General features: G+C 42.0%; 1 protein-coding gene across 1 annotated transcript in view; it reads right to left on the minus strand.

Moving 5' to 3' along the window:
• Nucleotides 1-15,928, minus strand: part of SLC6A17 (solute carrier family 6 member 17) — a 279,329-nt gene that overhangs the window by 140,731 nt on the left and 122,670 nt on the right. Inside the window, exon 3 of the mRNA XM_069238337.1 lies at nt 14,481-14,878. Coding sequence (XP_069094438.1) covers nt 14,481-14,766 — 286 coding nt within the window. The 5' untranslated portion in view covers nt 14,767-14,878. The remainder of the gene's footprint in view (nt 1-14,480; nt 14,879-15,928) is intronic.

Raw genomic sequence — 15,928 nt, forward strand, 5'->3', positions numbered from 1 at the left:
GAGGATTTTACCAGTCCATGGAACAAAGATCAGTTAAGATCCTTTATGGGTCTGACTGAATTCTATGCGGGATTTGTACCCAAATGTGCAGAAAAAACATTTAACATGAAGAATCTTCTAAAGAAAAGTACAACATTTTTGTGGGATGAGGCGCGTGACAAAGAGTTTGACCTTATTAAAAAGAAATCTCTAGGGCTATTCCCTTAAACCCTTTTGATACTAGGGATCCTACAACAATCATGACAGATGCCAGCAAAAAAGGTTTAGGAGCAATATTAATGCAGAGAAGAGAAGGAAAAGAGGAAGTTGTAGCCTTTGCTTCTAGAAGCTTGAGGGGTACAGAAGCCACGTATTCCACTATAGAATTGGAGACACTTGCTTCTTGGTGGGGTATTATGCATTTCAAGCAATATTTGTGGGGTTCTCAATTCACAGTGCGCATGGATCATAAACCATTAGTACAGTTATTCACCACAGAAGGTGCAGAAAGAGCTATACCCAGGATAGCTAAATGGCAATACAGACTTCAGATACACAATTTTAAGGTAGAATATGTACCTGGAAAGAGGGATATTATTGCTGATTGTCTTTCAAGATTGTCGGGTAATGGAACCAACATTATTGAGGAAGAAATTGAAGACAATACTGAAGTTGTGTGTACTGTGGAAGACCATCCTGAAGGGGCTATTTCAGAGCAAGAGTGGAGAGATGCTTGTGAATCGGACCAAAAAATCACAATGGTTATGCAAGGTGTAGTAATGGGGTCGTCTAAATGGGATCTTAAAGACAACAATGCTATAAAATATGAACATGTCTTTGATGAATTATCCATCGCGAAAAATCTCTCATATCGGTCTAAAACTTTGGTTGTGCCTCAAGGAATGAGGGGAAAAGTATTAAAGCTGGGTCATGAAGGCCACATTGTTATGCGTGCCATGAAGAGAAGAATAAGGGAAAATGTTTGGTGTCCTGGTTTGGACAACTGTGTGGAATACTTTGTTAGGGACTGCATGAATTGTGCCATTATTGATAAATCTCAAGTAACTGTTCCCAGTCCAATTAAAGCCGTTTAGGTTCCAGAGAAGGTGTGGGCCAATGTGGCTATCGATATCATAGGCCTATGTGTTTATCTGGAGGAACCCCAATATATGGCCTGGTACTGATAGATTACTACAGACGCTGGCCTGAAGTCAAATTTTTTAAAGTACCGAATTCATCGAATATAATAAAATGGCTAGAAAATATTTTTGCTTGGGAAGGAATTAAATTGTAACAGGCAATAGTAGCCAATTTACGTCTCAACAGTTTGTGGAATTTGTAAATTTTTGGGTATACCTCACTCCAAAACATCATTGTACCAACCCAGGAGTAATGGTCTTGTTGAGAGGTTCAACAGAGTAATAAAGGAGAATGTGCAATTGTCTAAGGCAAGTGGGTTGGAGTGTAAATCACAAATTGAAAAATTATTATGAGCTGTAAGAACTACAAACAATGCTGACACAGATGTTTCACCATTTGTGCTGTTGAGAGGTCATGTTCCCACGTCAAAGTTAATAAGGGATTGGATGAGTCAATTTGAGATTTCGAAGCATAAAATTGATGGTGTTGTAAGGAAAAGAGAGGCGGCTCAAAGTAAATACATTCTGATGCCACATAAATCAAGAAGTGTGAGGAATATGAATGTAGGGGATGTAGTGTTGAATGTCAAGAATAGTTCCAGAAGGGAAATCTAAATTTTCAGAAAAAAGGAGGATAGTGAAGGTAGGGAACAGTGCTGTAAAATTGGACAATGGGAAGTGGTGGAACAAGGACAAAATTTCAGTGTCTAGATCTCAAGAACAGGAAGGGGATACATATAAAAATGTGGAAGTGACTAATAAAGGAGTTCTGGCCAAACACAGTCCATCCATTAGAGAATGCAAATTGCCTATCAGGTTCAGAGGTTACTGCATGGACTAAGTATGAGTATTATATTTCTTTTTCGCATGTGTTATGTAATCGGTCTTATGTTTAATTATCCAGGACACATGGTTTTTATAATATGTTATCTTTACATTTGTGTTATCATATGATAATTACTCGGTGTATCATAATGTTGACTATTGTAACACTTGAGCTGTCAACACATCTTGGTTTTTTTTGTGGTTTTTTTATATTCAAAGGAAGAGGATATGTTGGGGTATTGTTAAAATGTGTTCTGTATTTTACTGTTCTAATCTTAGAATGCAGTGATGTGGCGGTGGAATGTTGGTTGTGAGGATTTGAGTGGGAGGCAGTTGGAGAGCTGGCTGAGAGGGAGTTGGACATATCCTGACCGAACGGTGTACTTTCAGTTCCTGCTGCTTATGATGTTAATAAAGAAGTTAACATACCAAGCTCCAACTTCTTAATAATAGATATGTTTTTTTCTCTAAAATTACTCAAAAGGACAGCATGTGCTTAGGTGTCTATCAGCAGATAGATAGATAGATAGATGCATCATCTTTGAGTGGGTATGTACGGGATATTTCATTCTCCTCATGAATCAAGAATATACCATATGGCATCAATAAAATTGCCCTCACACCTAAAATTTCTTTTAATACTATCAACATGTGCCAGTGAGGTAATGTGTAGTGTACCTGTATCTTCACCAGATCGTCTAGGAGATCCATTGGAACTAGTGGCACTAGGTAAATTCCATGCAATCACATACCATGCCAATAAAGGTGAGGAGTCTTCCATAGTAGGAAAGACTACAGTTCCTTAGGCATCCATTCCAATATATGGGCATCCAAAGAGTTTCATAAACACCTTCAACCAGTCCAACAATATCATGGAGGGTGAAGTAGCAACGGGGTGAACAACACACAGGGGGAAGCAACATGGAGGGTACAGATGGGGGGAAACAACATGAAGGGAATCAAACCGAGTCAGACATGCAATGTGGTAATAAAGTGCACCAGAGAGCGGCTCGAAGGGGAAAGCTGTATAAAAGTGAAAACATACATAAGAGCGGCTCTAAGAGCACATTTGTGGCAAATTATTTTTTTATAATGTTAGGAAAAGAAATGTGCTGAGAAAAACACGAAGAACAGGGCAAACGTATGCACTTTCATTGAGTGCTTTTAAAAACAAGCATTTGCAATGCAATGGGTCTCTCATTTGCTTGAGGTAGAGCTATTAGCATAATAAATTTCTAACTGGACTTTTCTTGCCATATAAATTGAAAATGAAAAGTGAAACAGTTGACATAAGAAAGCCGATTCAAAGCGCCATGGCCGCCATGAGCACGAGTGCGAAGGAGAGACACAAAAGGAAAAATGAAGTTTGCTCGCAGTCAAATGTTTTGGCCAATGTGCAATTATCCATGTAACAGGGTCGATGGCCAAGGTGGTAACAAAACTGGGGAGGGACAAAAGTAAAGCATTTACCAATGATAACAAAGGATTTTTGAAAGGCAATCCCATAAACGAGTGATAGTGATGGGCGTGCGCTGGGCGTGGTTAAAAGCCCACAGAGATTACAACATGTCAGAGTGCTTGCCCGCTCGAGCTAAAAAGAAAAAAAAAGTTAATGAAAAGCAGACACTTGTAGATGCATAAAAGGAGACAATGACAGTGATGGTAGACTAGGGCCTTGGGACATACGTTTCCAGAATATCTACGGTGGGGAGAGGCTATTGTGTCCTGCGCTGGTATTATCAAAACTGTCTATTTTAAAACAAACCGGTTGAAGACTCTGAGGGTTTTCCACTATGTCTTTTCTTATATTAGAAAGAGGCTACTGGGTATTAACTTCTATAATACATATATCTATATAGGTTACAATCCCAGTTTTCCTTGCCAGGTTCAAAAGAGTTTTTTGGCAAGATGGGAGCTGGTAGGCTGCTTGCTCTGGGGCATTTCTATGAGGGTGCTACTTCTCTTTCATATGACAATTTGTGTCAAAGGTTCTCTCTCCCCGCATGTGAGTTTTTTAATACTTACAGCTTCAGCATATTGTTGGGAGTTTGAAAACAGAAGGTATTGCCTGCTTCCCAAATTTCTGGACTATTTGATGCGAGCTCCGCTCAAGAGGAGCTTTAATGTGGCTCATAAAATGATCTCATGGACAAGGTGGGGCGGCAGGCTGATCATTTTCAACACAGGGATAAGTAAAGCAAGCATCTTAGGGCTGTGGTAACTCAGGACGACATGAGATGTACAAATATTCTGGCACAAAGTGTTTTAAATGTCTCGTGGGTTAAACTTCAACAATTTCAATGTATTCATGATTTTTATGATACTCCCTACCGTCTTTAAGTAATGAATGTCAGACAGGATGGTAAATGTTTTTGATGTGCAGCAGATCAAATGGGAGCTGTACTTTGTCCATCTCTTGAGTATTACTGGGAGACAATTATGGGGAACCTTAATTGGCTTTGTGAGGCCAATGCGGCCTTGGATTCCAAATTAATTGTGTTAGGGCACTCTCCGCTTATCCTGCCACACCTTGCTGGGATAAACTTTTTTGCAATTTTGTGAGAACAATTAATTTTGGCCAATTGGCTACTTGCTGAGGCCCTAACCTTATGTTCTGGTGGCATGAGTTCTTCAACACTGGCCTCCTCGACATATTTCTAATTGACAACAAAGAGTAGAGAGCGGGACTAAGGAAAATCTGGGACCCTTTGAGGGGGGCTTTGATTCGTTTTCAGGTCAGTCATGACTATACAGCATAGATGTTTTTTCTTTTTCCTATGTTTATCTTCAACATTTTCATGTCCTAGATGCACCCTGAACTTCGATGCAAGCTTCTATCTCTGTGGGATAACTGTTTTTGTTCTCATGTATTCGGAAATATCTGGTCTATTTGGTTTTGTTAATTGTTAGACCTGACAGCCTTAGGGTGGTCACCCCAAACTTTTTGCCTGCCTCCCTCCACTTTTTTTTACACTGTTTTGTGCTGGTTTTAGGACTCTGTGCACTATAAGACTGCTATCCAGTGCTAAAGTGCATATGCTCTCTCCCTTAAAACGTGGTGACATTGGCTCATACCCAATTGGCATATTTAATTTACTTAGAAGCCCCTAGTAAAGTGCTCTACATGTGCCCAGGCCCTGTAAATTAAAAGCTACTAGTGGGCTTCCAGCACTGATTGTGCCACCCACAAACGTAGCCCTTAACCATGTCTCAGGCCTGCCATTGCAAGACCTGTGTGTGCAGTTTCACTGCCACCTCGACTTGGCATTTAAAAGTACTTGCCAAGCCCTAAACTCCTGTTTTTCTACATATGACACCCCTAACGTAGGCCCTAGGTACCCCAGAGGGTAGGGTGCTGTGTAGGTAAAAGGTAGGACATATTTCTGTGTGTTTTATATGTCCTGGTAGTGGAAAATGCCTAAATTTGTTTTTGACTGCTGTGAGGCCTGCTCCTTTCATAGACTAACATTAGGGCTACCCTCATAGACTGTTTGAGTGGTAGATTCTGATTAGAAGGGGGGTAAACAGGTCACATTTAGTACTTTTAGAAAGTGAGCCTTTCTCTGCACTTAAAATCCTTCTGTGCCTTACAGCCTGTCTCCAATCCACGTCTGGGCTGGGCTGGTTGACAGCTCCCTTGTGCATTTCACTCAGACAACCACAAACATAGGATGCTCAGTCACACCTGCACACATCTGCATACTGAATAGGTCTTCCTGGGCTGGAAAGGTGGAGGGCCTGACACTTACATTTCAAAGGACAGTGGCCTGTCCTCACACAATGGACTGCCAAACTCCCTACTGGGACCCTGGCAGACAGGATTGCACTGAAAGGGGACCTTGTGCACTTCTCAGCCACTTTTTGAAGTTTTCCCCACTTCAAAGGCACATTTGGGTATATAAACTGGGTCCCTGACCCTACCAACTCAACCACTTCTTGGGACAGATACTTTGCACCACAACCTGCAACCTGCCAAGAGAAGCTGCCTGGCTGCCCAAAGGACTCACCTGGACTGCTTTGCTGAAAAGGACTGCTGCCTTGCTGTTGCCCTGCTGCCTTGCTGGCCTCTGGCTCTGCTGAGAAGTGCTCTCCAAGGGCTTGGATTGAGCTTGCCTCCTGTTTCCTGAAGTCTCAGGGCCAAAAAGACTTAAACTCTGCAAGAAAACTCCTTGTGCGGTGCAAATCAACGCACAGCATGCCGGAATCGACGCACAGCTTGTCCAGCGGTGAGAAAATCACTGCATCGCCGAACCGGATCAACGCAGCCTGGCTCCCCGAGTGGAGATCAACAAAGCGCCAGCGTGGCGACCGGAACTTCGACGCACAGCCCACCGGATCGACGCATTGCCAAGCCGGAACGACGCAGCCCGTCTTCCTGTGAGAGGAATCGACGCAGCGCCAGCCGTGCGACAGAAACACCACTGCATCGCCCACCGGGTCGACGCAACAGCTGTGACTTCGTCCTGCATGCCCAGGATTTCCACGCATCATCTCTGGGCATCAAAAGACCCTGCATCGCAAAGAGGATTCAAGTCTGCATGCTAGAATTCAACGCAATGACCATGCCGCGTGGAAAGGAATCAAGGCATTGTCTGTATGCACCCAGAAATCTGACGCACACCTACCTTTTTCCATGCATCTCCTCCTCTGCAGTCTTCGTGTGTGTAATTTTGACGCAAACCCGGTACTTTGTGCTTGCAAGAGATCATTGTTGCTTTTAAGAACTAAAGACTCTTCTTATCATTACAAAAGTGATATTTCAACTTGTGATTCTCAAATCTTGATCATTTTGACTTTAATTTAATCAGATAAATATTCTATATTTTTCTAAACCTTTGTGGTGTCTTTTTGTAGTGTTCTCACTGTGTTATTGCATGATTTATTGCACAAATACTTCACACACTGCCTTCTAAGTTAAGCCTGACTGCTCAGTGCCAAGCTACTTGAGGGTGGGCACAGGATGATTTGGACTGTGTGTGACTTACCCTGACTAGGATCCCTATTTGGACAAGGGTGTATACCTCTGCCAACTATAGACCCCATTTCTAACAATGTTATTATTGTGGCTTGAAAGTTACTCCAATAAAAAAAGAGAGAAAGAGATGGTAGAGAGGCTGTGCACTCCATGGGAGGGAGAAAGACTTTATGGATGAGCTAAAAGAAATAAAACCATCGACCATAAACCAAGAAAATAAGATTGACTAAACAAAAAGACAATGGGCAGCAATGCCTGGATTTGCTTCCAGGTCAGCTATCGACACGTCTCCAATAAGTCTTTCATAACCAGACAGCTTTGCTGTCTGACACGCTTTGACCTAAAAAGGGTGAAATGCAATATATTTGTTTTACATCTGGTGAAAGACAACACAAGACACTATAAAATGCTATGTGGGAAGTATGACTTCACTACATTCCTCCAATGTATTGACTGCACTTATTTGTTTAGCTCGCAAAAGTGCATTGTTAGTGAGTCTTGTTAGATATCTCTGCAAATACTAGTTGTGTGTTCTGGAACAGTGAGATAGGACATGTGTTTTGCTGTCTCGGCAGCCATTTTGGCTATTTACTTTACCACTTCAACATGGCCACTGGCTTTTTCAGAACTGCAAACTAAAACTAAACTACACTTGAATTTTAAAGGCAATATCTATTGGCTCTGTCAATGCTTGCTTGATTTGTTGTATTTCTATTTGTTACTGCCCAATGATGCCTGAAAGTATCCAGCCTTATGGCGCATATTATAAATAGTAATACAAAAGATAAAATAAAATAAACAATTACATAAAAAACAAAATGACAGGTTACCAAAAAATATAATCACGGAAAATATCATCATTACGCATTCAAAATATGCTTCTTGGGAATAATTTAAAAAACCCAAAGATTTGTCTAGTGTTGTGGGGCCAGTTGAAGTTGGTTCATAAATGTGCAATGGTCAAACTGAGCATTTTACAACTAACATTTCCTAAGTGCCACTTAGGGGAAATTAATTTGCAATCTATAGCCAAGCAAAAGATCCTGGCATGTTGCCGAAAGTGGAATTGGATTAACAAGTCCATGGGACACTCTCATGCTGAGTTGAACCACTTTATAGTAGCACTTTCATTATCTAATATGGTCATGTAGTATCACCCACTGGGAATTGCAGGACATGTTGGTAATTACCTATAGACTTTTTATTGCAAATTATCCTACATTTTTACAATTTTTTTCTTCAGGGAGACTTGAAAATGTGGGCAATGCCTCTGACAGACCTCACAGGTCTGATAGTGCATACTTACGTGACGCCTGATGTTCTAAAGCCTCTGCCAGACATTGCCTCAGCCAGCACATACAGCAGGTCACTGCTTGGATCTCCTTTTTGATACTTCTTCCCCATCTCATGTTCAGCACAACCCCCTATTATGTCAGATCACTGTGCTAGTCTATTGGGAATATTGAAGGTAACTGACTCCTAAACTCTTCTCTCCATCACATAGCAAAAGGGTAAATTTGAATAAATTAAATAATACTAAAAATAATAAAACAATCGTCTGAACAATAGAACCAGAAATATGCAATTTTTATGTTTTTGGGGACAATAGCACCTAAAGGTATACAGTGGCACTCACTGTCATCTGGTCACGCTAGACTGGGGGAAAATCACAAGTTCAGGCCAACCATGGTGGAGCGTGGGTCAAATACAGGGACCAAATAGTACCGCTGAAACAGTTACCTTTTAGGTCCATTGCAAAGAGTTTACTTGGCTGTAGAGGGGGTTGCAAGGAAGAGGCTGATTGTCATAGCTGTATGTGGCTATACCGAAAAGTCCAGGTTTTGAATTACTGGAAACCACAGACAGTCATCACACAAAGAGCAGGTTTTACCGGAGCTTCACATTGGCAATCGTCACTGTCAGCAGAGTCTTGGCATGAACAGGCCCGGTTTGCAGTCGCGCAGGTCCCAAACTTCTGAATTTTCATGTTTTCTTCTTTTGAGGAGCTTTCACTGCTGCCAGCCAAGGTCCATGACCTGGGAGGCACCTCTGGGGGATCAGGACTCACTCTCGCAGCAGGGCTCAGACAGGTCCAGTTGCAGCAGGTCAGCTGGGCAGTTACAGGAAGGCCTCTGAAGCTTGTTGTGTCCCTGAAGCTCACACAGGAAGTCAGCCAGCTGCCCCTTGGAGTCACTCTGGGTAGCCTGGGATGAAGACAAGTCCAGTCTTCATTTCAGACAGCAAGACAGTACTTCAAGCAGGTAGGGCAGTCCTTCTTCTAAATCCTCCACAGGTCCAGGAGTGTTCTGTTGAGTGTTCTGTTGAGTGGTTCTGGAGGTCTCATTTTATGCCGGGTGCCAGCCTTTGTATGATGTACTCCCTGTCCTACCCTTCATCTAGTTCTGGAAAGTTCTCCTCCTTTCCCTGTCAAGGTTCCAAACCACCTGAGGTTGACAAAAGGCAGGGTAGTCCTGGTGTCAAGTCCCTTTGTGTGTGCAGGAGGCAATGCCCTTTAAAGTGTAAGTGGGGCAAGGTAAAGCCCCTTTCCAGTCATTCTGCTAGGAAGGCCCATCCTATTCACACCTAAGCCCCCTTTGTGTTACTGTCTGGAAGCACAAACCCCAACAGCAAAGCCATTAACAGTCATGTGACCCAGGGCACCATCAGAAGGCACAAATGGTTGGGACAGCAAAATGCTAACTTTCTAAAAGTTGCATTTTCAAATTTGTAACTTATAATCCAACTTCACAATTAAATAGAATTTTAAATTACAATTAATTTGTGTGCAAACAGCATACCTCTACTGCTCCCAATCTAAATAAGTTAGCACTTACTAAATGTAACAGAGTAAAGCGATGTTAGTCAATGGGAGAGTTAGAACTTAACACAGTGAAAAATGATTTAAGGAGTTTTTTCACTGACAATACATATAAAACCTAAGTACACATGTCCTACTTTTTTAATACAGTGCACCCTGGCCTATGAACCTTTAAGGCAGTGATACTCAAAGTACGGCCCGGGGGCCGCATGCGGCCCTCCTGACATTTACATGCGGCCCCCAGGTCAACAGCAGCACTGTGCTGCTGTTTATTCAACTCAGCACTGGCACTAAAAATTGTTAAATAAATGGCCAAGTATTTATTTGGAGTTGAATTGAATTTAAAGAAAAGGAGTAACTAGGGTGTTCTGAAACTCTTAACTTTAGAAACACCTTCATTATTAAAGACATCTTGCAGCAAAAATACAAAAGTATGATCTGTGTTAAATTAAAACAGTGCATTTAAATAACCTGAAGAACCATTTCACCTTACTACATATTATATCAGTGAAGTAAGAAGTATTTTTAAAAGTGATAGTTTTCAAAAATGAATTTAGAAACTTTCATCCCCTTCCATCCTACACACCCTGACAACAATGTTAACTGTGAACTAAAAGGCAAGTCAGTTGAACTCTTTGGGAGGGCTGGGTTTCTATAAACCATGAACAACATTATAGTTTATTAAATCAGACACAGAAGGTTTTATACAGCATACATCCTGAAGACATATTTCAAGGTTCTTATATGTGTGATGAAGAAAAAGGAAAAAAAAAAGAGGTAAAGTGAAATAAAACATTTGCCTAGGATCACACAATATGGTTAAGTAGAGAAGCCGGGATTTATACCCAAGTTTCTGGATTCACATTGGGCCATTCAGACCCTAGATATATATGCTTCACTTCCTCTATACACACTTGACCACTACCCCTCCCCACCCTACCCCCAGCCCTCCAACCACCACCACGCTGGCAGCAATGCGGCCCTCGGTCACATCAAAGACCAAACAGTGCGGCCCCTGGGAAAATATTTGTGAGTACCCATGCTTTAAGGCGTATCTAAAGGGTGACTTATAAATATTAAAAAGGAAGGCTAAGGCCTGGCAAAAGGTGTATTTTGCCAGGATGAAATGACACTTTAATAGTGCACTGCAGGAAGGAGAGGCAAACCTGAAACATGTTCTAAACATGCTACTTTAGTGGCTGGCACAATGTGTGCTGCAGGCCCACTAATAGCATTTACTTTGCAGGCCCTGAGAACATGTAGCACTATTTACTAGAGATATATTTATTTATTTATGTATTTATTTATGTACTTATATACTTATTGATTTATAGTTTTTATCCTAAATCCAACAAAAATAAATTCAGCAAACAGGAGGGGTGAAGTAAAAAGGTTTAGGGGAAAACCATGCCAAGGATGTCAGGTCGAACACCAAGGCTTTCGATGTTATTGCTTTTTAAAAACATCCAGAAGCTCTCACATATTTCCTACAGCTTTTTGGTTTGCAGAGGAACTCAAAGAGGCAAAGAGAAACTCAAAGAAATTAAATCATGCATGGATCATTCTGATCAAGCTGCTGGTATAGGCTGAAAGGAAGCTTCTAGGACAGTTCATGTGTTTTCTAAATCTGTTCATGGTGCCTGCAGTTCCTCTAAAGACGTATTTAGGTTTGTCAAATCTTTAATTGAACAAACATAAGCCAGTCTCACAATTAAGTCCATCCAAGACTTGTTATCCTACATTTTCCAGGAAAAAGTAATAACATACGTCATGACTTATTAATTAGCCACCTCAAGAGACTAGAAACAACCCATTTCGTCTCCAACTGCCCAATTATCATAAAATATTCCTTTTACAGTGGGTAAACCAGAAACAGTACTATTGTCAAAACAATCAGGTGGACCTTTCAACCGAAATAATGCATCCAACAGTTTTGTCCCTTTCTAATCCCACTCTACTACAGGGCTGGCTTTAGCGCTGGTGGCGTCCTGTGCAACAGTCTTTTTTGTCACCTCCCACCCCAAGACCACCTCCTCGGATTCCCTCACTACCACCTGACAAATGCGCCCTCATCTCGCCACAGCCCCCTTTTCACATACATTAATTTGTTTTAAAGCGCTTGTAAAGGCTGGCTTTACTAATCCACTCATACATCCACGTAAAATATAGCTCTGTTCTTTGCAGCAGGCATATTAACCCCCTACTGTCGAGTCAAAGCTGCCACTAGACAAAACTTTCATCTCTTTCCCTATCAAGAACATTAAACACAAGAGGTATCTTGACATTTTAATTGTTGCTTGAAGGCTGAGTGCACTAGGAACTTTTCAGCAGGTGCTTTTATATTGCAAGTTTTGGTAATTCATTGCTAAGCACAGCGTCCCCCTGAGGTCAGTGCCCCCCAATCAAGGTCAGCACCCGGTGCGGCCGCACCGCTCGCACCGCCCTAAAGACGACCCTGCCCCTCTATCATCTTTCACTTACTTCTAGCCAAGCACTTTCTGACTGGACGCATGCTATGGTGAAGCAGTTACTAACAACAGCTGATGGTCAGGCCTACTTCCACCAACCCATCCCCATCAAAATCAGATGTGAATTCTTAACTTTCAAAGTTTTTTGGAATAACAATAAGTATTTCAAGTCAGGTTTTAGGCGTCAGCAGAGTATTCAGTCTGCACTAGTTTCCATTCTTGATGCTCTTAGGATGACTTAAGATGAAAGGGGAACTATGGTGTTAGTGTTATAGGATCTCTCTGTGGCCTTTACCATGGTGTCTCATGAGACCTTGCTCAGGCGCCATTTTGGCTGTGGGAACTGAAGCAGGGCTTGGATCATCTTATTTCTGTGTAATCGGACAGAGGCTGTATTTCACCTTCGTATCAATATGAAAGGAGACATCTGTCTAGCGGAGTGCCTGAGGAGTCATCTTTAAGAGCACTAAGTATCAACGTATTTCTTTTTTTTGTAGTTTCATTTGTACATTTAAAGGCCGCAGGGAGCACAGAGAATGGCAAGGGCAAAAAGGACCCCCCCACTTCCCATCCCAAACACAGGCTCACAAGCCACACCCGACCAAGCCAGTACAATGTATTTACGTTGCTCCATTATCTGAACTTACCTCCTGTTTCAGGTTTTCACTTGCTACATATGTGTGCGACACCCAGATTGTCTACAGGAAAAATGGCAATCATGCAGAAGCCAAAAAAAAATTCCCAAATTGTTTCATGGCAATTGCTAAAGCAGTGGACTCAATTTCACTAAAATTAGACCCAAGAAAAAACAGAGATTCTGATGGTATGTAATATTCCTTCATTATGGTCATGAAATTGGTGGCTTTCACAACCGGGGTCTCCACCTTCTCTTGTTTATAGCTCAGAAATGTTTGCTTTGATGTAGATGCCTCTGTCCCCACACTCTGATGTCTAAAATATTCCCATCTTCCTTTTTTCTACATCTGCTTTTCTGAAAGACCATTTCACTCTGCCACTCACCTGAAGTAAGGCAGTGGCTGAAGCAAACATGCCTTAGCACATAAGCTATGGAATTATTCGTACTTGGGTTTATCTCTGTACTTGTTGGCGACAATGCACAAACTCTGTGTAATACATGAATCGTATTTTCTCACTGAAAGCTGCCTTACATTGGCTCCCGAATGGAAAAAAATGACCCTCAAAAGCCACTCTTAGGTTCATCATTGCCGGCCCCTCCAACCCCATTTCTACAAAAAAATTGACATTATACTCCTGCACGATTTCTGATTACTCCTCAAATACACGATTAGAATAAGTGGCCTCTCCCTCTTTTACCTGGTCTCAAAGCTATGGAGGAAATTGCAGCTTTGGATTGACACTCTTAATTAACACTTTAATTTCCCAAAAACTGAAGAAATTGCTTTTCTTGGTGATGGTATGATCTTATTTCAGTATCGGCGCTGAGCTCCTAGCTGTCCCACCAGTGATAGGGCTCCCTATAAGGTAACAGTGTTCCCTAAGAATAAGAAGCAGCCTCATCTCTTAGCTTCACCCATCCACTGTCTCTGGATCTATGATATGAGTGATACACTGGAGGACCTTAGAGTCTCCCCTCTGATGGTCCTTGATTGGGCTACCTTAAAAAGGTGCCCTGGAATATGGTTGTGCGATATCCATTTTGACCATTGGAACAGTCTTTGAAGGCAACATAAGTGGGTTTCTTTTGTCCATCGTAAAAGCTGGTTCCTTCTAAAGTGCTTCTCTCTGCCATGTTACCACCCTTGTCTCTGGACAGCAGCCTGGTGATTTATCCAGCTTTGTTTTTAGGTTCACAAGCATATATATGCACATCTACTAGCACTTCTCTTTCTATGTGTTTCGATATGATAACCCTTGCCCTGCCGCCACCATAGCTTTACATTTTCATCATTCTCACATTTGACATTCTGAGTCCTTTTTCTTGCTTTCTAACTTTTACTGGAAACACCTCATACATTGTTCCCTGATGCTCTTTAAAACACAGTGTAAGCACTACAGTTCTGCCAGTCAATAACACCAACAGTCTTCTACATGTTCTTGTTCCCAGAGAATTTGCATGTTGTGCTCGACATCTTTACCTCAGAAACGATGTGCGAGGAGTTTAGAGTCTCCCCAGTCACTTCAAACAGATGCTGGTACTACTAACGCTTCTGCAACTCAACACGGCTACCCTGCATCCAAGACACATTCTAAGCAGCGGAATGCTTCAAAAACAAGACACACACAAAGCCTCTCACCTCCACCATTTTTCTGGCACAGGTACGGGAACCTCCAGACATTTCCGAGACCAACCGAGTATCCGATCTGTGCCAGGATGTACTGCAGCTTGCTGTTCCATGCCGGCCTGTCCTCCACCTCGGTGCCTTCCTCCACAGGCTTGGCTTGAGTTGGGGTTTCTGCGGACACGTTGAAGGAGCTAAGTTTGTAATCCACGGGCTCCTCGTGGCCCAGCAGGTCTGCAACTGACTCTGTGACGTGCTCATTGCTGTGCTCCTTCTGAGTCACCTTACTCGTTTTAGGCATTGGGGAGCCTTGGGCCTCAAAAGGCAGTCAATTAAGAGAAGAAACAGGCTTGACTGGTCTTATGGCAGGGGAGCTCAGGTCCTGATACTCGATTACTGCCCAGCAATGATACCTAGAAGGAAAACAAAACGAGTGAGCAAAAGAGTTAATGGGCGAGCAAGTGAGGGAATGTCAGAGTGAGTTAGTGAATGAGCAAGCGACTGAGCAATCAAGTAAGCAAATGAACTAGTGAGTAGATAACTGCAAAGGAGTGAGTGTTGTTATCAACTATGGGGTGACCTTGTGTTCCTCACAACCTGGGCAACAGATAGTAATACAAAGTAAATGATTCTGTCGGATTCCCTTTGTATATGGGAAACAAATAACAGAATATTTTCTTTACACAAACGCACAAGAGAGATAAGATGAAAAAATAACAGCTTATGAAACAATTAAACTCATAGAGACTGTTCACATTAATGTTTACATTATTGAAAAAGGTGCTCGGTGGTTACTGCAAAAGTGCTCGTGCAGTGTGTCAACTGGTGTATAATACAAAAAGAAGAAAATGCATACAAATGCATAAACAACAGGTTATGACCCAATTGGTAAAGTTGTATCTTAGGCTAAGCTCATGCCAACAGAGCTGCAGGATACCTATGCCTCCAGAGAAGGCTCTTTAACTCGAAACTTCATCTACAGTGACTTCATTTCTACTTTGTTGTGTTTCTGTCTCAAGGTCAAGGCAGCGCCTTTTCTCTCCATAGCAGGTCTGCTCAAATCCTCAGCAGGAAAGTTTAAGCAGTGGAGAGATGAGGTTAGGGAGAAACAGCCACGCAAAATTATTGCTCAGGTTAAACGTCAGTGCTAGGCGGAGCTGAGCTGCAAAACTCCATGTGGGTGCAAACTGAATACAAGGAACTGGCTCTGGATAGACAATTCTTATTAATTTCTGGGGGCAATGAGAGTTAGTCAGAACAATCATCGGGTGTGTCACCCTCGAAATTATATTTCAACTCAACTAAGTGCCAGCTACATTGACTTAATACAGGGAATGTTAAGAGGGGCGGTTCAAAGGAGAGCCACATTTTCCTCTTCCAAAGTAGGTTCTCCATTATCTGTTGCTTAATGGTTGCAGCTTGCCCAGACCCTAGTGTTGTTAGACATCAGCAAATTAATTGAC

This window comes from Pleurodeles waltl, chromosome 6 (assembly GCF_031143425.1).
Source record: "Pleurodeles waltl isolate 20211129_DDA chromosome 6, aPleWal1.hap1.20221129, whole genome shotgun sequence".
Taxonomy (NCBI): Eukaryota; Metazoa; Chordata; class Amphibia; order Caudata; family Salamandridae; genus Pleurodeles; species Pleurodeles waltl.